Source organism: Empidonax traillii, unplaced genomic scaffold, assembly GCF_003031625.1.
Source record: "Empidonax traillii isolate 1590-97213 ecotype Southwest subspecies unplaced genomic scaffold, ASM303162v1 scaffold187:size1931383, whole genome shotgun sequence".
Lineage (NCBI taxonomy): Eukaryota > Metazoa > Chordata > Aves > Passeriformes > Tyrannidae > Empidonax > Empidonax traillii.
Genome location: NW_020955380.1, coordinates 1426253 through 1439102, shown reverse-complemented (window position 1 = coordinate 1439102; position 12850 = coordinate 1426253). Strand labels below are relative to the sequence as shown.

General features: G+C 51.5%; 1 protein-coding gene across 1 annotated transcript in view; it reads right to left on the bottom strand.

Annotated features, from left to right (window-relative positions):
- Positions 1 to 12208, bottom strand: part of BSN (bassoon presynaptic cytomatrix protein) — a 90486-nt gene extending 78278 nt beyond the window's left edge. The window contains exon 1 of the mRNA XM_027886424.1: positions 11969 to 12208. Coding sequence (XP_027742225.1) covers positions 11969 to 12129 — 161 coding nt within the window. The 5' untranslated portion in view covers positions 12130 to 12208. The remainder of the gene's footprint in view (positions 1 to 11968) is intronic.
- Positions 12209 to 12850: the final 642 nt, after the last annotated feature.

Here is a 12850-nt window from a genome sequence, read left to right as displayed (position 1 = left end):
TGCTGCTGGCTTCCTTCCCTTCAGTGGCACAAAGATCTGGCTTTGCAAGGCTCCCCTTTGCATTCAGGCTCAGCTCCATCCAAGAGCTGGAGGGATTCCTGCAGGTGCTGGTTGGCTGCAGAAAACTGCTTCAATGTGAGCACAGGTGGGTAAAAAGGAGCCAATCCCAGGGGTCTGGCTCCACCAGGACAGCATTCCCAGTCACATCCACACCACCCAAGGATGCCCACTCTTCTACAAAACCACCAGCAGCAAGAAGCTTGGATTCAACCATTACGAAGCTGGGAAGACTGCAGGGCCCTTTCTTTGGATGAGTTCCACCCATGCTCCAAAATTAAAAGCTGATGCAAAAAAATGTATCATTATCCATCTCCATGACAGCTTGAGTCAACCAAACTCAGCCCAGAACGAGAAACAACACTCATTCCTGGCATAAAAAAAATAGGAAGATCCGTCGGAAAGAGGAGTGCTGTTAAAAAAGAGGCAGTAATGACAGACCAGAGAGAAACCGGTTTGTATTTTTAGAAAAAGGAAAGAAGAACCCAGTTAAAACAGCAATTTCCAGGAGAGGAAATCAGTCTGCCATACTGCAGAGAGATGAAAAAGCTCCTGGTGACTGCGCAGCAACCGAAAAATCCTGACTTTGCACCCTCGTTTGTTTGAGCCTGAGCAAACGAAGCACGAGACCTATCTTTGTGTGTGTGTCTCTGAAAAACTGCAGCATTTTTATCCATCCTGCTGTTGTGTCTTTGCACCTCAGAGCATTTTGGCCATCTCATATTTGTCCCTCTAACTCTTCCCCACTTAGGGCCTTAATTCTATTTTTTTGTTGTTGCCTCAAGTTACCCGGAGGGTGGATATCCGAGGTGTGGAAGAACCATCAAGAGAAGACCATTTGGGCAGGGACTGAGGATGCAGCAGTCAGCTGATCCTCCCTGCAGAGCTCCAAGCACTGCACACGTGGAAAAACACAGGGAAAAACTGATGAGCCCACACGTTCCTGTGAGGAGAGATCTGTGTCCAACATGGTTAGATGCCTTTTAACAAAAACTTCACATCAGGTTGTGTTTCTTAGAAACCTCTTCTCAGCCTTAGAGGTTTCTCCATCCCTGACATTCTCCATACCAGCACACATCATGTCTGTTATTGGAGACAAGGCTGGGATTGCAAGTGGTTGGTGGGGACACTGCCCTGGTGCTGCCAGAGGATGGGGTCAGCATTGGTGTTTGTGTGTCTTAGATTTGCTCTTTCTGGTTTTCAGAGATTTGAATCGGAAGCTGAAATGTGGATGGCAAACCAAACCTGGAATTAATTACATTTTTGTGTGTAAAGCTCGTTATTCACAACAAGAAAGGTAAAGCAAACCCAAGGAATAACACATTACCAGTCCTGTCAGAGACAGCATCAACTTCAATATTTCAAAGCTGCTCAGTTTAAATGCACTTTTGAAATAGGAGAGTCTGAAATTCCCCTGCCAAATTCTTTACAGGATCAAAGGAAAACACTTCTCCAGCGTCTGCAATTCTTTGAGGAGCCTTGTCCCTGCCTGCATTTCCCTGCTGCACATACCTCAGCCCAGAACATTTGTCCCCAAAGAGACAGAGGCATCTGCGTATTTGATGTATCTGTTCTCATGGAACCCTCGGAAGGCTTAGCTCGGCAGAAATGGCAGCAGGTGAAATTTAAGGCTTGAGAAGCTTAGTTGATAAGTGAAGCAGATTTTAGACGTGTTGATAAGGAGAAAGCACTTTATTCCTACCCAGAGCAGCTGGTTGATTTTTGTTTACGTATTTCAAAGAAAATGAAGGATGTGACATTTTGTTTGGGCCTGTATTTTCAGTTAACGATAAATCAAAATTAACTTGTAATTACCAGCACGGGTTGGGTGAAACTGAGTTGTACAGCCAATAGGAATCCTATCCCAATCCATTAACCAGTGCTTAACATCCATTAACAATGTTGTTGTTGGAGGAGGAGATACTGGAAGATGGGGAAGGCAGATAAAATAAAGTAGAAAAGGGATGCCTAAGGAGGCCCTTTTTTGGAGTTTCTTCCCAGAGGGATGTTTCTGGCTACCTTATTTTTACCAGTGGCATATAACGTAGTGATAGGGATCATCTTTCCACTCCAACAGGAACTGCTGTTCTGTTGTTACTGCAGTGTGCAACCAGGCAAAACCTCACCTACTACAGTGGCAAATGGGCTTTACCTGCTCTGAGAATCACCACCACCATGAAAGGTTCTACATAATACACCCTGTACAGATGGAAACAACCTCTCTTCGTGGTGTGCTCCCCAGCTAAAGGATTCCCAGGCAAAACATCCACAACAACTTACAGACAAGCAGGGAAAGGAGGAAGGCTTGGAAATTTCCATTCCTTGGGACTACTGATCTGCCCTGAATACAAAGGGATGGTCGATTTACAGCGGTGAGCAGCACCCAGCATCACCTCATCACGTCCGCCGGCGTCAGGAGCGTTCCCGGGGAGCTGCCGGCCTCGGCACAGTGCGCTCCCGCACTATCTGCTGCAGACATCTCCCAGGTTCACATTAGAGCCAGTGCAGCCCACGGATGTGTTCGAGTCTGGCAGCGATTCCCCCACCCTCCCAAGAGCCATTCCCAGCAGAGGAACAGAGGAGCACAGAGAAGGTCTGCAAGAGCAGCGTTCCAAAGGATCGCTGCCGACACCTGCCCGGGGTGTCGGGAAATCCTGCGATGAGCAGGGAAAAAGAAACCCAAAATAAGGTGGCTTAGCATAGCTGGGCAGCAGACAACAAAGCTGAGGCACCCGAGAGGAAACACAGGAAAGATCTGCTCATTTCAAAGACAACATGAGGTTCTCTGCATCCTATTGCTGGTCCTACAAGGACTGTATGAATGGGTCCCAAACCCAGAACCCTACAAGTCCCAGACTGGCAATTAATAATACAACAGAAATTCACAAAGTCACAGAATGGTTTGGGTTGGAAGCAACCTTAAAGATCATCTCATTCCAACACCCTGCCACGTGCAGGGACACCTTCTACTAGATGAGGTCTCTCTAAGACCCATCCAACCTGGCCCTGAACACTTCCAGGGATGGGGCAGCCACTTCTCTGGCAAGCTGCCATAGATGAACTACTAAAATAGCTTCCAGAAAAATTAAAATGGAAAAAAACCCACATTTACTCCATCCTGTAGACTCGGAGGTTATTGCTGAGCATGATGAGAACAGCTCAGGCTGTGAACACCTCCGGTGTTTAAGCCAACCAGACTAAGCCCACCCTGGCCAAGGCACCGTCGCAGTGCCCAACTGCAGCACAACCTGGAAAGGCTGCAAACCATCAGTGTTTACTCTGGCAGTTAACTGGGAGTTTAGTGTTCAAAAAAAAAGAAAAAAAAAAAGGAAAGAAAGAGAGAAAAAACCCAACCAAACAACAATTTGTCTCCCTAAGAAGATTAATAGGTGCATTTAAAGAAATCAGGCTGTAGGCTTAATGAGAGAGAGGCAGCAAAATCCTAAATGTGAGACCTCCTACAGTTTTTCAGTCCAGCTGTACAATCAAATAATAGTTTATGTAACTAGGATTGAAACAAAATAAATTAAAAGTAATTTCATGTTTCATCAAAGGAAAAAAGTACAGTCCGGAGTTGACGTGGAAAAAGATCTAGTTCAGCTCTGCATTTTCCCCAGCCTTTCATAAGCTTTGTATTATCAGCTGATTTGGTGTTTTTTCACAAGAGGAAGGCAAATTACCAAGTCCCTTAAGAACTTATTATACATTTTCAGTTTTCGACTATTCCTATTTTATAACTCATAACTTCCCATATCTATAACTGAAATGTTTTCTTTACGAGATGAAAGAAAGAAAGAAAAAAAATGTTGGTTTTCCTGGGCTGCAATCTGGTTTTTCTGGTTAAATAATAATAATTAAAAAAAAAAAAAAAAAAAAAAAAAAAAAAAAAAAAAAAAAAAAAAGTGGTTAACAGCTACAACATGTCAATCTTTGAAAGTAATTCCCACGCACAATTCCACCCTTCTCCAGACATTAAATATGGCAAAATCTCTTTGCATTCCTCATGTCTAGACTGATTAAGGAAGGGCACAAGCTCTGAACATACTCTCTCTCTGACTGGGAAGTCCAAGGCAGATCCACTTGGGTGTCAGGTAGGGAGCTGAGAGGTGCAGGACCCTCTGGATTCATTTGATAACTGAAGAAGACACATTTAACATTGACTTCACACCCACATAAAACTTCCAAGGATGGAGCACCCTGAGTCCATGCCAGAAGTGGTTGCGTACTTCAAGCATCTCCTAAAAGATCTCAAAATCCATAAATAAAGGCAAATTTCAAAATAAAACCCCACATTTATGATGCTGCAACCCTCAGGATGCATTCTGCAAATGGATGCCCACTGGAACCAGGCTCTGAGCCCCTCAGCCCCACATCCTCTCACCAGCTGGAGAAGCCTGTGAGCCTCCATTGCCAGGAAAAGACTCAGAACAGGCTAAAAAGCAATATTCTGTTGGCAGGCAAGGACACAAAGAGACTAAAAGGTTCAAAGGCTGCTCTCAGCTATTGACATCTGGCCTCTGCAAGTGTCCCTACCCTGTAAGACCCACACAGCCGTCTGTGCCTCCGGCACCCTGGACGGAGGAGGCCCTGCCAACCCCGGATGACCCAGCTCAAACACGGGATTTTGTCACATCTGTGCCGAACGACATTTTGGTTCACGGTGATTTTCCTTCTGCGGCCTTCAGAGGAGCTGTCAAATCCTCATCTGAAAGCTACTCAGTGTGGGAAAGTGCTTTGTCACGTCTGAAACACTGTGGTCCCTGTCAGGTCCCGGAACCAAGCAAAGAATGGTTAGTCATACCTGCCCCAAACCCCTCAAAATTCAGCAACATTTCCCAAGCAGCATGGAGGCATTGTCCATACAGCACCTGCCTGCTCTTACTTACAGCTGTCAAAAAAGGGAGAAACCCTCAGAGAGGAGGGCGGGAGATGCTCTTATCATGAGCAGCGGAAGAGGCTCAGATGGCTGCAGGTGTGGTGGGCAGCAAGTCACAGGAGATGACAAACTGCACCTCACACAGGGGTTCAGAAGCTGCAGGATGGGATGTCTGTGGCTGGAGAGGTCTGGGGAGGGAAGGGGGTTTGTTGTAGCTCTTCTTGAAAGATGCCTAAGTCACTCAACTGCATTAAATATACGCACATTTTTCTTCTATAGACAATGACCTAGAAACACAACTAAATCATTTTTGACAAAAGAGAATGTTCCGAACTATTTAATCACATCTTCAGGGGGAAATGAAGCCAGTAAGAATGGCTAATCTGCTGCTCATCACAGAAACTATAGTTTTGGGCTGAGGGGGACTGTATATTTTTGGAGGCGAGGCTTTTATTTAAGCTTTCTGTGATCATATATCCCATTACACCCTCCAGTAAATCTGCTTCTACGCCTATTTATGCTCACTGTCAACGTACATTTCATTGCCATTTGGCTAGCTTGGACCTCTGAACTCCAGATTTTGGTTTGCCTTTGCTAGCCATCATAATGATCTTTACCACCCAGCACCTGCAGCTAGGCTGGAGGACACGTGCCTTCCTCATCTCCAGCCAAACCATGGCACGTTATTAAACTGTAAAAAAACCAGGGAAGACAAAATAAAAATCACATTCAGAGGGGCTTTACTTGATTTGCCTCTGGGGAGCTCAGCATGGGCAGGGAGCTGCTGTCTCCTGCCCCATCAACCTGTTATCTCCAGTCTGTAAATGGGCTGGGGTCTCTCTTCGATATCAAACAAACACTAGGAAAGCTACAAAGAGGCCAAGAGTCAATAAGACACCACCACTACCAGAGTAGTTAAGTCATCTCTGGTTTTAAACATGAGCAGAAGAGGGGTGAGGAGCCCCCCAGGACATGCTTTCAGCCCTGTCACAAAGCACAGGCCAGTGTTAATAGGATGCAGTGATGCTGCTCACTCCTGTAGGCTCCTAAATAGCTGGTTGGAGGTGCTGGGTGCTCTCAGCGAGGAGCCAGCTCGCTGTTCTCATAAAACCTTCCCAGCATCAGTGACATGAAAAGCGGTACGGCGTGCCCAGCCATGACTGACAGGCTGCACAGCAGCGCCTCGGGGTCACACTGGAGCTCAGCACCTCCAGGCACTCAAAAAGACAAAAAAACCTTGTCTGTAAGAACAGTCGTGCCCATAGACTGATGCAAAAATAACAAATCTGTCATTCAAACAGACATCTGAAAACATGGGGACGGCTCAACAGCGACGATCTCAATCTCAAGAAGAATAACAGTTTACGATGTGTGGGCCTGGGATGACCATCAGCACTTGCTGTCACTCACCAGCCAAAAAAAAACTCGAGGAACATCCCGGAGCAGCGACGTTCATCAGCAAAGACGGCGTGATAATCTTAGTGCCACGTTCAGTGAAAAACCAGAACGCCTCTCCCATGGAGCCACTTCACCCTACCAAGCTACCAGTTCTTGGGAAGCGCTGTTTGCACCCTGACTGCCTGTCCCAACCTTCCCAAGGGTCAGCTCTAGGAAATTAATCTAATACTGGAAAAGGATTTTTGGAAAGAACACCCTTGGCCAGCAGTGAGCCGTGGTGCCAGCCCTGGCTGGGGAAGCTGAAGGCGGCTGTGCAGAGAGGCTGGGTGTGTGGCAGGCAGGCTGTGGTGTTCTGCCAGGTTGTCCAGATGCACATCAAGTATTCCCCAAACTCACATAAACTGCAGGAATATGCCACAGCACTGACTATCTGTTTGCAATGAATTGGAAACATGATGGGAAACATCAAGTATGTGCTCGATTCACATGGCAGGAGAGAAGAAACAGTTTTATTCAGGCACATGGGAGAAGCAGAATTGGAGAGGCAGAAGTCAGCCCATTGTGCTGCTCGGGGTGACCCAGGCGTGGAGGGACCCACCGGCCCCAGTGGTCACTCGAGCTGTAGCACCATTCCTGAGCATCAGCAGAAGAATCATAGAATGGTTTGGGTTGGAAGGGACCTTAAAGATCATCTTGTTCCAACCCCCTGACATGGGCAAGGACACCTTCCACTGCAAGGCTGACCATCAGCACTGGGATTTCCAGTGCAAAGGAAACAAACTGTGCCAGGAGGAGCTGAAGAGTCCTCCAACCAGCACAAGCCAACACAGCAAAGGAAATCAACCCTTCCAAATTCTTCTACATCCTTCCTTCTGAGCAGAAATGGACACTGTAGGGACATCCCCAGGATCCCCTGGCCCAGCAAAAGCAAGGGGTAAAGCACCACCATACCCTCAGCGTGCCACCCAGGCTGGTTCCAGCAGTGAGAAAACCCCGACCTGTGAAGCAGATTGCAAATCTGTGTATTTGTTTTGGAAATAAAGGCATTAATATTTGATGCCAAACACTGTGAATATTGATGAGCACATTCGCAGAAGAGGTTTTGGAGTTACTTAAGCACCCAGAATTGTGCCGTCTGGACTCAGTGGCCTGATGGCTGCTGTCAGAGCCATCAAAAGTATGCAAAGCACCACGCCACAGCCAGCACCACCTGCCCACCACAGGAGGGAGGATAAACTGAAGCCCAGAGGGGTATTTAACGCCACAAATATTTTGACTTGATCCGTCACATAACACCATTTTCTACTCCTCCTTTTCCCTTCTATTTTGCTCACACAAGTTTGATGAGCTCGAAATGTTGTGCATCTGTTAAACTTCACTTAAACCCAGCCAGCCTCAGCTCCCTCCTGACCCTCCAAATCTCTTAGACCAAACAGTACTCACTAAGCACGTGTGTGTGTCAGGCTTTTCCAGAGTGCCAGTCCATGGTTCAGCCAGGAAAAGCCTACTTGGATATTTGAGTTTTCCAGCAATGCCTTTGACAGTGACACCTCTGCCCCCCATCCTGCTCAGACCCTTTGGGGAGAGCAGAGCATGGAAACGAGCACAGAGCTGGCTCTCTGGGCTGTGCACAGCCTGACTTCCCATCACACAGCCTGGTTTTATTTCTAGCACAGCTTTATGAAAATGGACATCGACTGCTTGTTTCTGCAAGCTTGGGAAAAGTGCCCATTTAAAAAACAAATGGCCAAACTCCTTTGTTTTGGTTTTGTTTTGGTTTTGTTTTTTTAATTACCTATATGTAAGTACTTATTACCTCTTACTGTGATGGTACTTATGGCAAGCAAACAAGCCTACACCCAGCACACACAAGCAAGAAAAGGAAGAAGGGAACATCCACACTGCACTGGTTTTACCGATGTTTCTCCAATTTAAAGGGCTCTCTCTTTCAGTTCTGTTCCTCCTATACTGCTCCCTCTCACCAGATCCTTTACTTCAAGCTCCACCACCTGCCAAACAAAGCGATGCTGAATGTAACAGTGGGGGAAATGGGACCAACACTCGCCTTGACGTTGTTCCAAGCCAAGGGAAGGCTCTGGGGGAACAGGTGCATCCCATGGGGGAGATGCTGCCGCTCAGTACTGAAAACTTCCCTTCTTGGTCACTTCAAGACCTTCAGCTCACAGCAAGCCTACCTTGAAGCTTAAGAAATTACTGGGGTATGACCCACAGTGTGGAAAACAAGCTCCCTTGCAGCCCAGCACCCAGCCTGGCTGCTGGCAATGTGCATCTGCCAGCTCTAGAGAGACAGTGATGATAAAAGCACTGCTGCTCCCTCTGACAGCCCCTGAATTTGTGGCCAGTCCTCAATGCTTCCCAGGAGACCAACCCTCTGACCCCCTCCCATCCTTCAGCTTGAGCTCACGCATCCAGGTGTCAGAAAGAGTCTTTTATGAGCTCCACAGCTGAGCAGCAGAGAGGCTGAAAACCTGAATGAATCAGGCATAAATCAGACACAAATACGATCAGAAGCAGCAATAAAGTCTCTCTTCAGGATACCAGGAAAACCAGCCATCTAAAGCACTGTGCCCCAAGCCACGGTTCTGAACTTGGGAGCATCCTTGCTCTGCCATCCAGCCCCTTTTCATCCAAGCTGCACCCTGAAGTGAGCTTGTCCCTTCTGCTTAGGGGGTCTCTCTGGAGGAGCAGACTAGGACTTGCCCAGCACTGGAAAGTTTTCAGTCCAAATGCAACTGCAACCAATTTGGGTTCCTTTGATCCTACAAGTTAATGACACTCCAGCTTTTCATCTCCTTTCAAGCCACAGAGGCTCTGTTTGTCCAGGCAGACGAGCAGCAGTCCTTCTCTCTCTCCTCTGATGCAGCCTCTCCTTGCTGGAGTACCAGAGCAGGGCACAAGCCCCTCAGGTGGGATTCCAGCAGCACTCGGCACAAGGGTGAGGTCTGCACTGAAAATGCCTCACCTGATGCAATCCTGCACCATGGTGGCCTTTTCCAGAGCTGCATCCCGCTGGCAGAGCCAAAATGCCCCATGGCTGAGCACTGCTCCCAGCTTCCATCCAACCTCCAGCTCCCCTGAGCCTCATGGAAGCACACAAGCAGGAAATCAAAGTTTATAAATAGTGGTATATATTGTAACCTGGTGAGATGTTACTTCTATGGGATGGTTTCTACTCTCTGAAGTCTCTCCACGGTGTACACAGAGTTCCCTAGAAACTGTTATTATGGATTTAAAACGAAGACCCTGAAATCCAGGGTACCCCCTATAAGGCATTCAGAGTATTTCCCTGTGTAACACAAAGCAGACTGTGAAAACTGACACAGGAGAGTCACACTACTATGGTTTTCACTGGCTTGTGTGTGGATTTAGGTTACTTAATTCAGAGGGAAAAAAAATATTGCTGAGACACTGAGAGAAACTCACTTTCCCTGGTCACCTGGGATTTGTGAAGCAGCTCCTTTCTCACCGCACACTCGCTGCTCAGCCAGCACGAGCCATGCTGTGCTAAACCTCTCACAGCATCTGGTCTATCTTAGGTGCCCACTCTTGCACCTCACAAAGACGACTTTCTTCTCGAGGCCTGTTTTTTCCTTCATTTCCACTTTGTTACCTTGAATTAAAATCCCTCAGTGTTATCTCAGCTCCCCACACCCCTCCCACGCTCAGGTTTTAACCACTGGCACTGCTCAGCACCGTCCCCATCCCACTGCCGCTTCGCAGCAGAGCCCCGCACGGCCCACCTCTTTAATTGCCTTAATTAATTGCAAGGGAGGGCAGCTCCCCGGCAGCAGCTTCCCAGGAGGCCCAGAAGCATCAGCTCAGTGTGCAAAGGCTGGAGCATGGCCGGAAAAAACAACCTGGCGTTTCTGGCAGGAGATGAGCGCGGTCGGCCGGCGCTGCTGGACTGTGCTGTTCCACCCGCCAGCCCCGTGTGCTCCAGGACCCCCAAAGCCTCCAGGACCCCCAGTCCTGTACAAGAGCAAACACAAACCCCGGCAACAATGGTAGAGCAGTGCCAAAATCAGACAGAGACAGCAGACCTGCATGGCTCCCTTGGCTCATCTCGTTACAGCGGCCTAAACAGCTCTGCAGGTATTTAATTTTAAATTGCTACGAGCAGCTACAAACAACTTCTGACTGGCAGAGCCTGAAGCAGAGGGATCCACAACTCTCTAGCGAGGGGAACTGAGAAAAATGTAAAGGAAAACAAGCACAATTTCACTCAGGGGTATTTTTTCACGCTCCCTGTGTGAAAGCTCACAGGAATCTCACAGACAGCAGTGTGCCCGTGGCTTGGCCGCCCTGAATCCTGCCTGGATGTTACGGTGCCGCCTGTGAGCGGCAATTGCAGCCCAGTGAGACGGAACCCACCGCCAGGTGAGACTGCAGCCTCCTGCCCAGACTCCTGCCTGGATTTTCCCCGTTCAAAGCAACATGACAGCCGGCACCAGCAGTGCTCCTCGTTGCCCAGGCAAGGCGGGGAGCCCTGAACACCGCCACGCGCTGAGGGCAAAGCGCCTGCCGAGTCCCCCCGCATCCTTCCGTGCAACTTTCTGCTCCTCATCTTATATTTTTCCAGATAGGATGATATTTTAGGATTAGCTTTTTTTTTTTTTCCTAAAGCAATATCTCAATCCCACGCCCACTTCCGAATCGTCTCCCTCCCGGCTGGCGCTGCCTGGCAGAGGGAGAGTTGGCTCGGCGCGGTTCGCCGCGAGGTTTTGCACCGATGACTCCTGGCAGGGCTGCACGTCCCTCCTGTTACATAACGACCTTTCCCGTTTGGTGCTGGCTCTGGTTGGGGTGGCCACATTTGGGGTGGCCACATTTGGGGTGCTCACACGCCCCGGTGCTGTCAGCCATGTGCTGCCAGGCACTGTCCCCCCCACCCCGACCAGATCCACCAAACCCTGAACCACGGTCCCTCCCTCCTCCCAACCCCTCTCTCCTCACCGCTGGACCTCTGCCCACCAGGCAGAACCCCGCTTTCTCCTGTCCCCTAAACACTGCACTGGTCCCTGAGGGCATGCTGTCCATCTCCTGCACCCAGACACAATCTGCACCCTCACCCTCCCCAGCACCCACGAGTGTCCTGGAGCTGACAGCTCCCCCGGGGCTGCACCTTCCCACAGTGACCTGCCTCGAGTGGCTCTGTCATCTCCCTGAGCCCCACTGCACCTTCCTCACCTGCCTTCTCCCCGCTGCCCACCCCCCGCAGCCACACCTGCTCTCCCCTCGGTGTGCGCCCCCGGCACACCCCTCTGTCACCTGCCTGCCTGTGTCTGCCTGCAGGTGCCTCACAGACCTGCACCCCCTGCCCGCACGGCCCCCCTGCCCTCACGGCCCCCCAGCCCAGCTGCACCCCACACAGCTGCACCAGCCCTGACATCTAAACCCCACACAGCTGCACCAGCCCTGACATCTAAACCCCACACAGCTGCGCCCCACTCCCTGCACCCCGCACCCCTGCCCTCGGCGCACCTGCAGTGCCCGTGCCCGCCCCGCTCACACCGCTGCCCCCGCAACCCTGACCCCCGCACCTGCCCCCGCCGCCCCGCACACACCTGTGCCCCGCCAGCCCCCCCCGCCCCGCCCGCGCCCCCGCCCCGCTCTGACCTGGGCCCGGCAGCGGGCGGGAGCTGTCCGCCGCCGCCCGGTGCTGAAGGCGGCTTGGCGGCGGCGGCGGCGGGCGGCGGCGGGGCCCCTGCGGCGGCGGCGGCGGCGGGCGGCAGCTGCCCGTCGTCGCCGCCGCCCTCCAGGCTGGCCTCGTTGCCCATGTCGGGCCGGGCGGGACCGGGACCGCGGCCGCTCCCTCAGCGCAGCGCCGCCCCCGCCGCCGCCATCAGCCCCGCGCCGCCATCGCCGCCCGCCCGCGCCGCCCCGCGCATGCGCCGCCCCCCGCGCCCGCTCGCGCCGCGGGCACGCGCGCGCGCCCGCCGGGCCAATCGGCGCCCGCCCCGCGGGGCCCCGCCGGCACGTGCCCCCGGGCCCCGCCCCGCCCCGCCCGCCGGCCAATGAGAGGCGCGCGGCGCCCGCGCCTCGCGCCCGCCAGGCGGCGCCACGCGACAGCTCGCGCCTGCTGCCAATGGGCCGTCCGCCCGCCGTGACGTCACGGACCGGCTGCCAATGGGCGCGCGCTCCCGCATGAGGTTACACCCGGCAGCCAATGGGCGGCCCGCTCGGCCGTGAGGTCACGGGGGCTGCCGCAGGACGTCACACACCGCCTACCAATGAACTCATGTGCTGGCCCTGGATATCACAGCCTGGCAGCCAATGAGCACCTGCCTTCCCATGAGGTCATGGGCTGCCCCAGGACATCACATCCTGCCAGCCAATGAGAGCTCTTCTCCTTCCAGAGGTCACACCCTGCCAACCAATCAGTGCTTCAAGCGTTTGTGAGGTCATCTCCTCCCTCGGGATGTCAGTCTGACAGCCAGTGAGCACCTGCCACCCCCGTGACGTCATAGGCTGCCCCAGGATGTCACATCCTGCCAGCCA